The sequence below is a fragment of the Pagrus pagrus genome, assembly GCF_965226575.1.
Source record: "Pagrus pagrus genome assembly, chromosome: 19".
NCBI lineage: Eukaryota > Metazoa > Chordata > Actinopteri > Spariformes > Sparidae > Pagrus > Pagrus pagrus.
The window spans coordinates 19,339,314-19,357,489 of NC_140203.1; the positions used below are offsets into that span (position 1 = coordinate 19,339,314).

The window sequence follows — 18,176 nt, forward strand, 5'->3', positions numbered from 1 at the left end:
TCTTCCCCCTACTTATGTAATTATGCTACATAAGTAGGTTAACTACATAAATGACTTAATACAACTCAATTTTTCCAAAACCTATCCAAGTAGTTTTGGTTCCTGAATCTTGCCAAATCTCAATTGTTTCACAATGTTAGTAGCACTGACTGACTATCTTGCTCAGAGCATTTGAACCCCATGTAACCAAGATCAGCAGCAAACCTTATTGTACCCCACCCTGCTACTTAAGAGCATTATAAATAGTGCAGCTTCTTGAGTGAATCCAAATTAAACATTTAGCATTTAGCATCGTGACTGGGTGACTCAGGACATCTGCATGCTACAGAGAAGAGTTATTATTGCGTATAACTCGCTGCTAAGATAGTCCTAAATCTACCAGTTTAAAGAGTCCACTTTCATGCTGTTAATTCATAAACAATATAAAAACAAAAATTGGGATTGATTTCTTATCTTGTAGCTTAGCTTAACTTGTTTCTACACAAACAGAATCAGATAAAATACAATGCAATTTTGCTCCCAGGGTTCTTTTCCTAAAGCAGTCAATAGGAGTCATCGTCTATGTATTTACTAAGATATAACACTGAGCGTGGCATTCAAAAGTTGCATTATATTAATTAAAGCCAACCGTACAGTTATAGTTGTAATGACAAACTTCTGTTAATCATGTCTGACAAAGTTTTGACATCTCACTGACGACACCTCTTAGCTTCACAGGATAACTGCTGTATCACAGCCTGCAGTGCTGGAAGTCAACAGCCATACAACAGCCATAAAACAGCCATACAACAGTCAGCAGTCCTTTTTTTCAGAGCACACATTTTGACAGAGCGCAGGTAAAGGTAATTTAGCTAACGATGGCTCTATGTCCTTTAAATGTCAGGGTGTTAGCCACATTAATTAGCTCCCGCTGAGTGAGTTGCCAGCGACAGTTGTCATGGCAGCAAATTAACTGTTGCTGCCTCAAACTTCCACTCGCTGCAGCTTGTTAATAGACTGTTATGCAAGTTATAATTAAAACTGTGGCTGTTGCAATGTGAAAATTACACTCTTTCAAATTGTAATTGTCTTTTTAATGCGCGAGAATTGCTGTAAAATGGACCGTCCTTGTTGTGTGGTAAACACTATGTATGAGCAAAATGCTGGAAGAGTTTTTCGACTTTTTCAAAATAATAAAACAAACTCCCGGCCTCTCATCAGGCATTCAAGGCGAAACGCCAGAGCCAATGACTCTCTGGTGATCACCGCCCGGTTAGAGGCATAATGCAATCTGTTTTAATCGAGCCATAAACAGCCGAAGAGTGCTTTCGCTGGAGGAGCCTTCAAAGTGAAGTGGGGGCTTCGCTGTCTTTCAGCAGGCCTGAGAAGAGACAACATTTGCCAAAGTTGTGTTTAGAGGGGGATGTTTTCACACAATCTGAGGGAGGACACTGAAAGGTCCTCTTTCTTTGGCTGGCTGGCTGGTGTGTGTGTTTGTGAATGGGGGCGGAATGAGACAATACAATGAGGGAGATGGAGACAGAGGGAGAAATGTTTTATTTAAATCGTGGGTTCTAGTCTTGATAGTGAAAGAAAGCAGCTTTTTTTGGTCAGCACGCGTCACTCAGCTGTTACAAATCCCCCCCTTCTGTCGCATCTGACATTTCATTTCACACAGGCACTGGAGACTGGCTGCTGGCAGATGGACTCAGATGGACTGGATTTACAGTCAGCCTTCAAAGCAGGACTGCTGCATGTATGGCCGAGTGGTAGCCAATCAAACTCAGGGGTGGGGGGTTCATGAACACAGGTGACCCCTCTTAACAGTACTCACTTCGTTTTAATGCCCGGGTCATGTTTTGGTCAAGGAGGAGGTTGTAAAAGAGCGTTAAAGAGCGCATTTATAGCAGGATGTATGAATGACACAGACATTTTGAGTTATTTATGTCCACATTGATGAATATGAGTCCGACATTCAGTCTCATTTTTACTCTGGTTCGTCTCCATCAACTCCTGAGAAAAATATCTGACTCTTTAGCTACGAGATGTTCCTGGGAAACTGGTGTGTCCAAGCTTATCAGAGCGTATTCAAAGAAAACGTCTGCTTCTGCTGCAGCTGGGAACGAGGATAACGAGAGTGGAGCTTGCGAAAAAAAAAGTGTCTTGAATGTTTCACAGGCACAAGGAAAGACAAGGTTGGGTGCTAATTCTCTTATTTCATGACCTAATTTCACATCACGCCAGCCGTCTGATTCATCGATGACGTCGACTTATTGACTTTTGCAACTTTGATGTGAGCAAGAAGCATATGTCTGCTCTGCCACTGCGGCTAAATTTGGAATATTTAAAGCCGTTTGAACACGCAATCAATGCTGTCATATTTCTGAACAGGACAGCCACAAAGAACTATTTATGCCAGCTGCCAGAATAAGATTAGAATGTGTTGATATTATTACACTTCCTCCCCCCATGAGGCCTTTTTTATCCTTAAGAAGCTATTTTCCAGGTGCTGTCATGAGGTGTTGCATAAATCCTTAAATCACTTTCAAGGTTACACGTTTTAGACATAACCATATAATTATAGTAACGCTCGATGAACATAACACAAAAATGTACAGAAACGATGTGTGGCGTGAAACAAACAAAGGAAGCAGTTTGCGGATGATGGCAGGCTCGTCTGGCTCTCGTTGTTGATTCTCATCTCGTTTTTCAAATGATAGACACATACAGATAATACTTTATGAATTGCCGCACGCTGAGCACTGTAGGAAATGTATTACTAATGACTCAAAAAACAATAAAAGAATGAAACAGAGGTGGAATAGATAAGAGGGATAATGGTGAGTGGATTTACAGCCTTCAGAGTGCTGCATGTATAGGTCCACAGGGACATGGCAGATCATTTTGAATATGATGCACATGTGGCTAAGTAAAATTACATTGATATGTTGGATTTTCAATTTTATGACGTGACGACGCTGTGCTTTTAGAGTGCGGCAACCTGGAAAAACGAGCATTTTCTGCATTTCCAGTTCCCTCATCTCAAAGTCGTTAAAAGCATTAATGTCTGTTAATTGAACGGGCGGTTGCTAACAAGTGGCTAAGTGAGACTACAGAGGATGTTGGGCACATTAAAGGTCATCACGCCGAACATGTAGACTCATCTACTCACTAGTCCATCTTTACTGGCAGAATTAAGTTGCACATTATCTTCTAACTCTAACTTGCCAGCTTTTTACATCTAGGAACCAGGGCAAACCTAACTTCCAGGTTAGCCTACAAAAATAAGTCATCCCTGCAGCACTCAATGAAACCACTTTGGTCAAAAGATCCATTTTTGGCTTAACTGGTTCTTTCGCCACCGCAATCTGGAAATCTTGTTAAAGATGTTTGTTTTTTACCTCAAATTATCCCAATGTCTTGTCAGAAATCTCCGGTTTTATTGCCACTGACATGGTGGGAAAATGTCCTGACGTCTTGTTAAATATATCCAGTGGTTCCATCCTTACAAATATTCAAATGCCATCTCGAACAGTCGTCTCTCACTCGGCAGCAGCACTGTCCCCTCCACCTCCTGACATGAAAGTCAAGTCATATACAAATAACGTGGATGGTGATACGGTGGTATATTTATTCTGGTGACTGGACTAGATTTGAAGGCATCTGCGGTACCAGTTCTCTGTTCCTAATGCTATATTTTGCTCTGAAGAGGCTGTCCTATCTTAAACTGTATCAGTGTTTGGTGGCCTTGATAAAGTGCAGACAGCAGCGACCAGAGGACGAGTACAAACAATGTAGAAGAAAGCATGAAGTGTTTCTCAGTGTGACAGCGATGGCCCTGTGTGGCCATAGCTCTCACTCAGCTAAGGCACTTCATACTAACAGTTCCACTCTGTTATAATGACATATATCAAAATTTTAACAAGGACACAGTGTCCCAGACTGTATCCCCATTCTTTTCTGGAGTGCTGCAGACAGGACGTGAGTCCATTATCCTGGTTCAGTCTTTCATCTTTTTTCACCTTGAAAGAAAAATCATGAGTGAGATTCTTCATGTCAGTGAGATCCCTGTATCCTTTTACCCACCGAGCAAAATGTACCCAAAAGACGTCAATAGATCTTATTCACACAGCAGCCATTTTCCTCCAATGTACAGCTTAGAGTGGGAAAATTACGTGATAATGTAACGCTGCTGTGTTCTAGGTTGCAAGTCGTTTGTCATTTTACAGCACCCCAACTGAAAATATGACGGATAGTGAAAATCTGGAGGCACATTGGGCCATATTTTGTGGTAAAACAACATATTTCATAACTTGTTAGCTACTGTTAGCATTCAGCCACTTAGCTAACATTACCGTTTGATTACAGTTTGTGTAGTTCACTTTCAGGTTTACACAAATGTCTCCAACATGTGTGCTGAAACTTTTGAATTACATCTTTCCTGATCACATCATGTAACACTATCAAACAATAACGTTAGCTAGAATATGGTTGAATGCTAACGTTAGCTGTTGTCTAATGGAAGCTAATCGGTTATTGAAGCTATTGTTTTACCTTGAATTATGGTCCAGTATCCCTCCAGATTAAACTATCCATTGTCTTTACAGTTGCCAGTCAATCAATCAATCAATCAATCAATCAATCATCAAGATGTGTTCGAGGAACCTGAATGAAAGTATTTGTGAAATCTCTTCTTAACATTCAGTTTTTTGTTAAAGCTGTTACAACGTCTTTCTTGGACTCACTTCAGCAACAATCAAAAGGTGGACTCAAACCTCCAGCTTCAAACCTCAGCACATGGGGCAGAAACTCAACCAGGGTGGCTCAAAATATCAATATACATTTTGCACAACCACGCGATTACCGCACCTAGATATGAGTGAGCAGAATTCAAGGCAGTGCAAATAAATAAATGAATGAATAATTAGCTTCACATCCAGTCCACAGGCTTGATCTCTAAAAATGCTGCGGACAGTGGGGCAGCGGGGTGTTGGCAGTTACTGTGATCTTGATGACAGCTTGAAGAAATGCAGGAGGACATCACACAGCTTGTTGGCGCACATGTTCAGCTGCCAGTGCCTGATATAATGAGGCCATGTGGCCTTGTTTGTTTGTGGGTGAAAGAAACCTTCCTGCATAGTAAAGACTGGGGAAAAGATGTGGAGTCCAGTCAGGAGCAGTGTGTGGGCGAAGGTGTTTTAATCAGCTCCCTCAACTTACAGTCCAACCACAAATACACACAAAATATCTTCTTGTTGCTATAATCCATACTTAAGCATTACTAATTTTTGTCTGTGATAATCTAATTTATATCCGTCCTTTTTATTACATATCCTTTCTGCAGTTGAGTGTGTTTTTTTAATTATTTTTCCCTATGGGTGGGCGGCGTTTTTGTTCAGATTGCATAATGTGGATTTTATGAAGTCCTGACAGATTGCAGCGGTGATTAAGAGCGATGTAAACAAACTGGAATTGATTCACCTCAATAATCCCAAAGGGAACATTAAAGTTGAATCATGCCACTTATCTGATAAATAATGTAGAAATAAAATACAAATATAAATATTCAAATCAATGTCTCCTGTGATTTCCCTTGCCTGTGGAATTACTGATGTCTACAGCAGGCTGGGAAGAAATACAGCACATTACAGACACCTTTACAGCAGACTGATGTAGTCAGATGTCTTTTCATTTTCTGTAACTCTGCCCAAAAATGCCGATTTAGCCACGTAATGTTTTGAAACACTTACATATATATACATATAAGTTAAATCAGGGTTTTGTGTATTTCAAGTAAAGTTAAAGGGACAGTATGTAAGAATTTTTGACTATGAGATTATGAGGTCTGTGCAATGTGTTGAAGAGATATCTAGTTAGATATCAAGTTAGCATGCGAACCAGCTAGCCCCAGCCCATCCTGGTCCAAAACTCCTGTGCTATTGATATAAACACCAACACTTTCCAAGCCCCCAGTCCGGACCGCTAGCTGCACAGCTCACTGAGCTAACTAGCTAACGGCAGCTACAGTTAGTGGTTACTCTAGTGGTATGTTGCCCTGTATTGGTTTTGAGTATGCTTTAACAGGAGGCCAATTCTTACATTTAAAGGTCGTGTTTGTAAGAAAAGATGATTTTTGAGTTTCATTCCCAACTTGTCAAATACTGATACATATAGACGGTTTCGGACGGGTCGGCCACCATCCCAGTGTGTCAGTATTTGACGTAAAATGGATGAATGAGACATGAAACATGATAAAACATGATACTGTGCATTAGCATGTATCAGCAATGCACATTGCATATTTTTGCAATTAGTTTATTTCTCTGTTAGATGACAATGTATGAAAAATCAAGCCTTATGGCACTCTGCACTTAAAAGTCTTAATTGAAAGTAACTGGAAATCACCCCTTTCTTACAGGCTTTCTTTTACTAATGATGCAATTATTAAAAGAGTGTTAGAACAGCACATCATGTGAATCACCTGGGAAACAGCAGATTTGCTGAAATGGATTCATGATCCACTACTTTGTAAGCTCATGGCTAATTGCAGGAGGTACAATTGGGACAGTGCATAATAAGAGCAAACTCACTCATTAAAAATCATGTAATGCGCCGCTTGACTATAAAAGAAATTGGCTGAGCATCACTTCTTTATTAAGTGTAATTCTTAATCTCGTCTCACCCTTTTGCTGCAGGATAATCTGAATCTGCTCCTGACGGAGGAAGAGATGTACAGCCTCATGGAGACCTTCAAGCAGTGCAAGATCATACCAGGTGAGTCACTGAATCCTGGTTAGAAAATACATTTTGTTGAAATGCAGGAGGCAGTCCATGTCAACAAGCATCTGGCAGTTATGGAATGTGTTATATAAGTTCAGGGATGGTGATTTTGTTTGGTGGATTGGTCCGAGTTCAAATATCTCAATTGTGATGACTTTGGTGAACTCAGAACAGAGTTAAAAGGGGTGGTGGATGAAATCACCTCCTATTAAAATGGTGCAACCCTTTAAGACCCTCACACATCATCAGTAGTCGTCAGTGGTGTTGATGTAAACAGAGGCAACCAGACATGTCCAACACGCCTCCTTCCGCTGTGGTGATTTCTCCAGGGCTACTGTGGCAAACCTGGTGTAATCACAATGTGACAAATCTACAATAAAAATGCATCATTAGCTAGCTGGCTAGCTAACTAGTACAGATTGTTTCTTGCTTATAAAGAAAAGGACCATAATACATTGAAACGACAACCCTTGGTTTGATTTGTGCCTTTGAAAAACTTCCATTTTATCTTCTTCCCACCATGTGTCGTAAAAGAAAGGGTTGATGAAGGGAACATTTTGCGTGTCTCGATTGTCTTACATTCTCCTGCCAACCAAATTAATTTGTTAAGAGGCCCCTGTTCCCTGACACTGCATCTTTTTTAAGTTTGCTTTCTTCTTCCATCTCTTTACATCCCCGCCTGGTTTATCGGGCCAGTGAAATTTCAGTCCGACATACTGTATAGCAGAAGAAACACATTAAGCTCAGCGGTGAACACTGGTCTGAAATCACCTCACAGAGAAGTCAACTGCAGAAACTTTTGTTCCCCTGAATTTTTTTATTGGATTGTCAGAGTTATTTAATTATTTGCCCTCGCGCTTGTCTACTTCCAAAAGTGTGGTTATTATTGCGCAGCTTGGATGGAGGGCAATCAGTGGGAGGTGGTCTTTGCTTTTGTAGAGAATGAGTCACGATCAGTTAATTATATCTGGAAGACTGCTCGGTGACTAATTAGGTCTGATGTGATGAATTGTTCCTTGCCGCTGTAGAGTCATGCCTGGTGTCAGATGAGCTGCTGCAGTACCGCCACTTTGCATCCAAGCAGCTGTTCGATAAGGACCTGACTGACGAGCAAGAGGAGGAGGTCCTGGCCCAGTTTGCAGCGCTGGATCCTGAGAAGAAGGGTCAGATCGAATGGTCGGACTTCCTCTACTATGAGTCACTGGCTGTGTTGAGGAAGTTACGCTCAGAGGTGAAGTATTACAATGAGGAAATGGAATATATTCCAAACATAGTTATAAAACAGCTTATGTACGTCTTGATTTTGCTGCAGCATCCAATAGCACCCTGAAATTCCTAAATTAAAACCTAGCTATAACTCGTACACAGTGGTTGAATGTAACTAAGTACATTCACTCAAGTACAGTGCCTAAAGGTGCATTATGCAAGAATTAGCCACCTGGCAAAGTCATACTTCAAAGAAATAGGGGCTAACTGAGCTTTCTGTAGCTCCTGTTAGCTAGTTATCTAAATTAGCTGTGCAGCTAGCGGTTCCAGAGTTCAAACTCAGAGTACCATTGGAGGGTTAAGTCTTGTATATACCGCTTATACAGGTGCTTTGGCAGGAGCTTGCTGGTTGGCATGCTAGCTTCAGTATATATCTCTGCAATACAATACATAGACGTCATGACATCAAAACTGTTGTTTCTTCATTTTATGTTGATAATTTTAGTTAATTCTTAGATATTGTATATTGTTGTTAGGTTTTGATCGCAGGACTTTAACTTGTAGTAGAGTATTTTCACAATGTGGGACTTGTCGTACTACAGATGAAGAAGTATAAAAATACAAGTATACAAGATCTACAAGAGTTAACTAAGAGGAAATATTGGGATTTGGGGCTATTATTGGGCTCTATACAGTAAATGTGCTGTTGGTGCTATAGAAGAGGCTAAGTAGCCCCTGACCGACAACATCCATTACAATCATGGCATGTGGAGCCTCAGAGGGTATTATCCAGCTTACATTCTGTCCACTTCAGTTTTAAACACTCGCCTCAGAATATCTGGCATTTGCTTTAGGCAACAATATTTAATTCTTTTTGTGTTATAGAGCAAGTAGATAAAAGGTTTGCCTGGTCTCACCACACAAGAACAGACTGTCCTGCAATAATTCATAACCAAATTAATGGTGTTTACATGCATTAAAATACCATGCCAGAGTTCAGCAATTGCAGTGACCAAAACATCACATAACATGCAGAAAAACAGAAGATTTACGAGCCTCTCTTAAACATCCCAAGGGCAGAATTCCAAATTCAGCTTTACAAATTGATCTATCGTCAAGCCTTGTTGGCTGAGTGTCTGACAAAGGCACACCTTCGTCTGGTCAGCCAAATTACTCTCTAATCAGTGTTGTAAAGAGTGCAGGAGCACGGATCAAAGAATACCTTCGTTTGATAGAATGGCTCAGGGGCAAATGCTACAAAAAATTCAGGCTTGCATCTACGTGCCTGAATTACGAATTTTTATCGACATTTGATCACCACACAGCAGTTTAATAGTGTGCTTTGTTTTAGGTTTGGGAGATTAAACTTGCAATTTATGGACTGTGTGTGTCTCTGGGGTAGCACGGGGTGAAGCAGCACTAGCCGATTATGTCAGACAGTGCTAATGTGATTGGGAATGATTCAGGCCAGAGAAATAGGCCCTAAAAATACCTTTTACAGGCCCTTAAATTACAGCAATAACAAAAGGCGTAGAAGGGGAATGGATACAAGTAATTTAAATGAGTAGATCCAGGCCAGCTAATCTAACAGTGTTTGAATTTTATTTGTCCCAGAACTCACTGGTGCGTCTGATGACCGGCAAGGAGAGAGACAAGGCACGATCAGTGTTCCTGGGTCTGGCCCTGGATAAAGACGGCGTGATCTCAAGAGCAGAATGCCGCCAGGCCCAGCAGTCCTGGTTCCAGAAGCTCAACAAAGACTCGCAGTCTTGCAATGTGAGGTGAGCAAACCAAAGGAGAGTCAGTAAATCCTATGCCCAACACTACATGGTAATATTTAAACCTAGAGCATCAGTTTGAAAACTCTGAGAAAACAAAAGTATTCCATGTCTTTCCATTTACAAGTATGGCAGGAGTTCAGGGAGTTAGGATCTCATCTTTATGCAAACTGCAGCTGGCAGAGGAATAAAGATTTGGCTGCTAGGGGAATAGAGACAGTTAGACAGTCTGGAAGAAAGATTACAAGCTGTGTTCTTTTCTCACTACATTTTGCCTCCTGTGGTCGACATAATCGACAGTAACTGTGTCCATTTTCTTTGCTTTACAGATGACACACCGTTTTACTCACCGAATATATCAAACGATAAATCAATTGAAATATTCCTCCGACAGAAAACTTGTTTGAGAAATCAATTTCACTCAACCTGCAAGAACCAAGTTAGCAATGACTCTAGATCTGTTTCTACTAGTTAAAGGTCGTGGATTTTAAGTAGACAAATAAAAAACAAACATTTACAGAGCTAGTAGCATCACTTCTCCTTGAAAACATAATTGTGATTGTGAATTAATCATTTAAAAAAATGTGTCAGGCCCAAAATGATTGTTTTGTTTACAGTTTTACAGTAATTTTACAGTTGGTTTGTGAGCCAATATTATAATGCCCTTGGTTTCACGTGGTAACAGTCCTGGTAGTTGTTAGTTAAAAATAAGTAAATAAATAATAAACAACATAAAAATGGCTGACTTCTAGTATGCGCCAAGCATACTGTACTGCCTAACTTTGCTAGCTAGCGTTATGACAAGTATTGAATGACAATTTGAAAACAATTCTACAATGTAAGAAATGGTCACTCGAGGTGATAAAACAACAGAGATGTACATAATTCTGCAGCTCCTCGTGGCTCGAACGAGCCTAGCGAGATTCAGATGATTGTTTGGCTGGACGCCCCACTTCTTTACTGCGTCGGTCACTCTTACTGCTCTCCTTTCTGCTGCCGCAGTGAGCAAAATCTAATACAATATAATGATACGCCAGTGTTGCATTCACAACATGTTTCGGGCGAAAAGTTATTGCAGGCCTAAAGTTTTGCCATCGTGCTTCGTTAATGAATATGCAATCCATTTATTTTATTAATCCACACTGCCAAATTCCCTTTAAAGCAAAAGGTCTAAAATCACAACCTGAACTAATTAACTAATTGTATTTCACCAATGCGCCCTGATCTCAGATGAAGGGAGTAACTGTACTGTGTATCAATGAGGCATCCCTACTCTAGCTTCTGTAATTTCACTGCAATAAAGTAGCTCTCAGCTACATCTACATAAATCAGTTTTAATAAGGGGAACGCAGGACCTCAGACATTGCAGGCCTCAATCGTAACAGCTGCTGAAGTTACGGGCAACAAAATGTTTTGTTGTTTTTGTCTGTGTATGCAAAACAGCAAAGCTTCTGCTGGCTTTACAGATTGGAGGATGGAAATTACAGTTAATGCAAGCATGAACCATTATGGTGTAATAGTACATCCATTACACCGTTTGCATTCCATCAAGCTTTGCTTCCAAGATGATGAAAGGGAAGATCATATTCAGAAATCAAACAACTGCAACAAAAAGCGCCCCAAACTATATTTTTAGCATATATTATACATGATATCCTAGTGAGTTAAGAATTTAACAACACCGGTGTTAGCATTTATGATTTAACACGTCCTCTGGCGACAGTGCCAAATAAAAAACCACAGCTATGACTCTGCAGGTATCTAGTTTGACTAAAATTGCCAGATAATGCAGCACAAACTCACTGCATTTTTGGAGAACTAGTCACTGTCTTCACATCGAGTTGGACTTTTTCGTTTTCCTCCCTCTCATTTCGTGAGACTGAAAGTATTTGACTACCCATTGTGTCACTGTGTTAAACCAGGGCATAGTGATGTTGTTTCTCTGTGTTGCTGCAGCTTTGTTTTGTACTGGCACAGAATGCAGTTGATGCTCATACCAGTACAACTGTGTTAATAAGGACTTGTGGTCAGCGATAAAATGTTGAGTATTTTGGCTCCTCTCGAGTCCAACATTCTTAAATAATGTCTCAACACAAGTAAAAAATTCTCATATTAAAACTAAAGTAATATGTTTCATTCAATATTCAATATGTTTCATTGAAATGTATTCTGTGCTGCTGCTCATGTTGTTAGCAGGCACTTGATGCTGAATATGACTGAATACCTGCTGTTAGTGATTTGTCATGTATTAGATTTATGATGCTTTTGCTGAGAACTCAGTCAAACAGTATTTTGCAGACTCCTGAGGCAGACTCAGCGCAGAACTGTTTGTGCTTTGTTTGGCCAAGATCTATTAAGGTTCGGCGACCAAACTGGCTACAGGGCATGGACTCAATAACACGTACTGCATCAAATACTTTGCCAAGCTTTTTGTTGATACTGGATCAAGAGAAAGGCAGCATTTTTGATGCATTTCACAATATAACACAATCTGGTGCAACTTTCAACACAAAGCGCAGCCTCAAAAATGACCACAGGGTCGGATCAACACCTCTCTGGCGAAGTCTGAACAAAGATTGAACATGGCGATCTTCAAAAAAGCAGTCTCTACGGGATGATAACTGAATTGTACAGCTGTTGCTTTTATAGTGTCCATCCTCTGTAGTCTAAACCTGATGGTTCATATATTGCACAATACATGTGATATTTTGCAAAACAAAATATCACTGCTGCTTTATCAGTTTAACACTCACAGACAGACCTCATCAGAGTAGTAATGAAAGGAAAATACGCTCTGATTGACTCTGATGAGGTTACATTTGTCTGTACTCACTGTGTGTTTGTGTGACTGTGTCACTGTGTGTGTGTGTGTGTGTGTGTGTGTGTGTGTGTGTGTGTGTGTGTGTCAGTGGTTAAAAAGTATTCAGATCCTCCAGATAAAAGTAGATTACAAGTGACAGTTTTACATTAAAGGAGTCATATTATGCTCATCTTTAGTTCATAAGTTCATAATTTTATTTTGGGTTACTTCTAGAATAGGTTTCACAAAAATGCATCAGTTTTCTCATACTGTTCCCCGTCTGTCTGAAATGCTCTGTTTTAGCTCCTGTCTCTATACAGTAAATCTGCACAGTAGGTAGCAACAATAAACTAGAGTAGAGTGAATACCTCCGCCAAGGCTCAACAGGCCCTTTAACTCAATCAAGCCTAATAAAACATCAAACTCAAAAGCCCTGTATCATTCTGAATTTTAAACTGCCCATAAATGCTTAATCATAATGAATCAGCAGATCTAAGATCCCATCAAATTGTGCTCACTCATAGAGACCAGCAATCACAAATGCAACGCTACATCATATTTTTAATCAAGATCCATGCATTATTCCTTGGGTAATTTTATGAAAATGTCAAAAAACACCCTTGCAATGTTAAAGGTCATATTGAAAAAACATTTTAATGTAATAATAAAGCTACAGAGCTACTAGAAAGCTGCAGAAAAAATATCTCCTTTCCTTAGAAACACTATGATGATCGTGAATTAATAATTTTAAAAAGGTTTATCTCTGTGTAAGAATTTCGACAGTTGGTTGCAGCTTTGAACAAGGTTTTGTGAGCCGATAGTATAGAGTGTCTGTGAGTCTTGGTAGTTTTCAATTTGTGGAAAATAATGTCAATATGGCTGAGTTTGTCAGTTTACGCCCAGCATTCCATTAGCGTTTGCTAGCGTTAGCAACATTAGTGTTTGCTAGCGTTAGCAACATTAGCGTTTGCTAGCATTAGCAACGTTAAGTTTCATGGAAATCCGTTCAGTAGTTTTTGTGTAAGCTTTCTGACAAACCAACCAACCAACAGATGGACACAGATGAAAACATAGCTTCCTTGGCGGAGGTAATATAATTTAGTGAATTAAATTAAAACAGTTCTCTTTGTGGTGTGTGGTGAGTACAAGCATGTTACATACAATGAGGTGTATGTATCGTAAGCGTATGTATCTGTGTGCACGTGTTTGTTACTGCTTCTAACCTCTTGTGCTGTCAAATCTGTGCTGTACCATCCCATCCCTCTCACCTGTTCAACATGCGGCATTCCCCACAGACTCATGGGACTCTGCTCTCCTATGAATTGTGGGTGAGTGTGACTCAGCACTGCATGGCTTGTCTCCCTTTCTTCCTCACTTACACACCCTCGAGCACTCTGCTATCCTGAAGTATTTTTCAGACAACCCCTCAATTTTAGATTTCATATGTAATTTAACCCATGCACTTCAAAAAAATAAGGAGAGAACCCTCTTAACACTCTCCCTGAACATACAGCAATCAGAATCCTGCATCCTTGAATGAACTTTAATGAGCAGAATGCGAGGCCCTTCATATGATTAGGTCTTGTTATGCTGAGGCAGGGATGTGATTCAGGCTGGCCTCTAATTACAGGGATCAAAAGAAAGCCTTTTGTTCGCTGCAGGGGAGCTTTGCTTTAAAAGCCTCACTTATCAATGTAAGAGGACACTACGGACAGAAAGGGTGTGAATGTGCACACTGTGCGCATCCAGTCCACGCATAACACTTTCAGGCAACCTCATTAAAAAGCAAATATCAAATAAGTCTGCTCCCTTTGATGGCGGGATTACAGACATTACCAAGCAACAGAGTAAGAGTGGAAAAGTTTTTCAAGCAGCCATCAGTCACAAGGTTAATCAGAAGAGCTTCCGTCTGACTCTGAAAGATCAAAAACCCATGAGTCATACAGGTGTGGAAGACAGCCACTTGGGTGAATATGAAGTGTGTTGCTCTATATTTTGATATAACCTATTTGATTTGACTTCAAAAAGAAAAATACAGCCAAAAAAGAATCAACGCTGAAAGTTTTTGTTTGACTCCAGAAGCAGAAGTTTAACAAAGAAATTAACTCGCTACTTTCTGGTAGATGAAAAAAAAGCACATTTTCTCTGAAGAACATGATGCAGTTGAAGGAGCTTTTTCAAACTGAACCCTCCCACTGTCCATCATTGAGTTTACTCTGTCTGTAGTCACACTTATAGCTCAATGAAGCACCCTGCATTAAATGCAACAGGAACTGTTGTGCCGGTTCACAATGGTGGTTTTGTATCAGTACCTTTCACAGAGCAAAACTATTGCACACCTGTGGATCAACGGATGCGTAGGAGAAAACCAAGTGTCGACAAAATCAGAACAAACTCCCACACATTGTCCAATTCACTTGCAATCAAGAAAAATGTATAACGTTTTGGTAAAAAGACTTTCATCAGGTTCTGATGAAAGTCTTTTTACTGCAACGTTGTTATTGAACGATAAAGGTCTTTGTACCACAAAGTTGTTATTGAAAGATGAAGGTCTTTGTACCGCAACGTTGTTATTGAAAGATGAAGGTCTTTGTACCGATACATTGTAATTACATTTTTCCTGATTGCAAGTGAAGTGCACAAGGCTGCGCCAGTTTGTTGCTCTGTAACAACACCTTTCGAAAGCAGCATTTCTTTTTTCCTGTTTTACATTCTGATGTTTTTAAGCTGCTTAGGTTTCGCAGCAGTCCCTGTACATATATGGGCAACACTTTACAATCAACTGAACAAGTCTACCGTTTTCTAGACTAGAGAAGGGTTTATTTGATTCTAAATACAATGTTACCTTTAACTTCTATCTGACAATTTCAAATGTATATCTAGCTTGAGCAGTTTACATTTTATGGGTAGTCGCACAGAACTTCACAGAAATGTATATGGACCTCTAGCACATAAAAGCATTACACTTGGACAGTAAGGGAGTGGAGGTGGTTTGGGAGAGGGTGTAGGGGGTGGTTTGAAAACGGTCCAAAAGCTCAGCAAAAGCGGTTAAGAAAACATATTTTTGTCAATATTTACATTGTGCTAACACACTGATTAGAGAAGTCCATATGTTCAACATCTGTATTCTCAAGATGGAAAATAGAGCATCAAGAATGGTGCTGTTGATTGGCAGATGATTTACCATTAGCAATTTATTGATCAATTGCATTATTATATTGAGATTGAAATAATGTCATCACACTGTTTGGACTTGGCCTATTAAAATCTGGTGAGTGACTTCTGCTGCAGTGGCAGGGTGGAACTCATTTGGACTGACAGTGAGAGATGATGCAGAGATGTTTGGGTTAATCAAGGCTGGCAGCCGCCCCCTCCAACAGATGAAGGTGGTCCGTGTGTATGTGTCAGTTATATATATCACTAGTGTGACACTGGATATGACAGAAACAGCATTGATGCACCTCTTCTGTCAGCTGTCCAAAGTTTGGAAATGAGAGCACTGTGGTAAGCAGGTAATTGCATCAAAAACCCAAAAGGAAATACTTGTTCGCTTCTGATTTGAATAATCAATCTCTGTGATTTCTTAAAATTATAATCAGAAGAAGTACACCATTAAATGAAAACAGGAAACACATACTATAAGAGTGGAATTTTGGCAAGGAAATGTAAGCTAGCAAGGCGTAAACAGGGCGGCTGCCCAACATCGATCCCATGTAGCTGTATCGGCCAGACTTTACGGGTCCTGGCGCATCCTCATCAGCATGCCACGTAGAATGTCATCAAAACATGAGGCGTTGATGGAGATTAATGAAATTAATTAAAATTTGTTTAATGGAGCAAAGGCTTTTGGCTGTCAGTGTCCTTTTTCTTCCGAAATTGATGTTTACTATTGTCTGATGACAGCACAGCCCTGAAAAGACTTGTTGCCTAAATTTCATTTAAGTTTGTTAGATTATCTTTAATTTAAATGCCATTTGATATATATATATTATAACATATAACAGGTTCTACAGGATCTCCTGGACATTTTTTGGCAAAAGTGTTTAGAAAGTGACAGTTCTTCACATACATTACAAAGTAAAATGCAGGTTTTCAAGTGAGGTACCACCACTATGCCTGCTAACTTGTACTTTTCTGTCTGTTTTTTTCCTTTGTCCTCTGGAACAGTATAAGTCATGTTGGCCCCATATGTGAGAGCAGCCCAGCCAGCTCTGGCAGTGAAAGGAGCAAGACTGATGAAAGCAGGTTTGTCTTCTCTTATATTTTTAGCGAGTGTGTGTTTGGCAGGTTACAAAATTATTATAAACACCTTTTAATGTAACAGGCTTGCAACACAAATGTAGCTGTCTTCTCACGGGTTCCTACATCTAACAGGCTTCATAGGTCTGCACGCTCCCTTGAGCAGTAAAATTTACATAAACTTGTTCACCCTGTTAGAATAAGTCCAGATTTTTTCCACTAGACCAGCGCACATGTGGCTGTCGTGACCCCGGAATGGGTCCCCTGAAGTAAGTACCTCATGGGCAGCAACAGCGGGATTAATTTTGAGTGACACAATGCGACCCAGAAGACTGCAGCACGGACTGCGACGACCTTCCTGCCTCAGGCTTGGCTGCCCCTGCAAATGACCTCGAGCTCAACTTTCTAACTGCTACCAAATAATGAAGTCCTCTTTGACATGTCGTGACTTTTGAGACTTTACTTCACGTCATATTACAAAATTTTGCAATAATTTCAGCTAATGCACCAGCACTTTGGGAGGAGACCACAGGGAAGCACAGCTACAAAGACAGCTACACGAGAGAGTCTTAATAAGTTGAATACTAATTGGCAGAACATGCTTAGACCGATGTCTGACAAAGGCTGTTTTTCAGAACTGAATTTTCAAAGCAGCATGAGACAAATTACTGTGGAGCAGAGGCGAGATAGTTACTCTAATAACATTAACAAAATATGTAGTGCATGGTAACTGTATTGCTTTGTAAAATGGTGTAAAATTCCTTGAAAAGACCAAAACGAACAACGTGTCCGAGGCCATTCATTCCAGGGTTCACAGGTCCCTTGAAAACCTTGAAAGTTTTTGAAAAGTGACACATGTAAAAAGACGTTTTTTTACATAATGTTACTTAATAGGCTACACTGTGCTGTCTGCACGTGTCCAGCACTCACAGCAGCAGCACAATTGGGAATTGTCCACATATCAAGCCTCTCTCTCTTTTTAATTGGCGTCTGCAAGCTTCTGTAAAGCCTGCTGATTCTCATTACAGAAATGATCATTGTTGTAGCAGTGATTAACCTTGATCTGTGTCTCCAACTGTGCTGTGTTTGGTCCTTGGATTTGATGTTTAAAAAGGTGTGGGAGCCTTGTTGTTGCTATGAAGACATACATCAGGAGTTGGTCACAGATATTTACCTAATTTTTTTTTAAGCCAATGTAATTCTATAAAACAGCTGTGCATTGTAGTTTTTCACAAATAGCACTCAAACCAGAGTAAACAATACATTTATTAGGGACTATTTTCGGCCCAAAAACACATTTGACCCATTTCACCCAGTGCAGCAGTGTGGCTCTCTCACTGATGTCATTTTAATAGTTTTTGGACAACAATGGATGGGACAGAGGAATAAGCTGC

At 40.1% G+C, this 18,176-nt stretch overlaps 1 protein-coding gene across 2 annotated transcripts in view; it reads left to right on the forward strand.

Annotated features, from left to right (window-relative positions):
* Positions 1-18,176, forward strand: part of phf24 (PHD finger protein 24) — a 36,742-nt gene that overhangs the window by 16,359 nt on the left and 2,207 nt on the right. The window contains exons 4-8 of one of the 2 annotated variants that reach the window (XM_084383927.1): positions 6,675-6,753; positions 7,788-7,990; positions 9,580-9,746; positions 13,839-13,871; positions 16,711-16,788. In XM_084383927.1, the coding sequence (XP_084240053.1) occupies positions 6,675-6,753; positions 7,788-7,990; positions 9,580-9,746; positions 13,839-13,871; positions 16,711-16,788 (560 nt within the window). The remainder of the gene's footprint in view (positions 1-6,674; positions 6,754-7,787; positions 7,991-9,579; positions 9,747-13,838; positions 13,872-16,710; positions 16,789-18,176) is intronic. The other variant, XM_084383928.1, reaches the window with a different exon arrangement.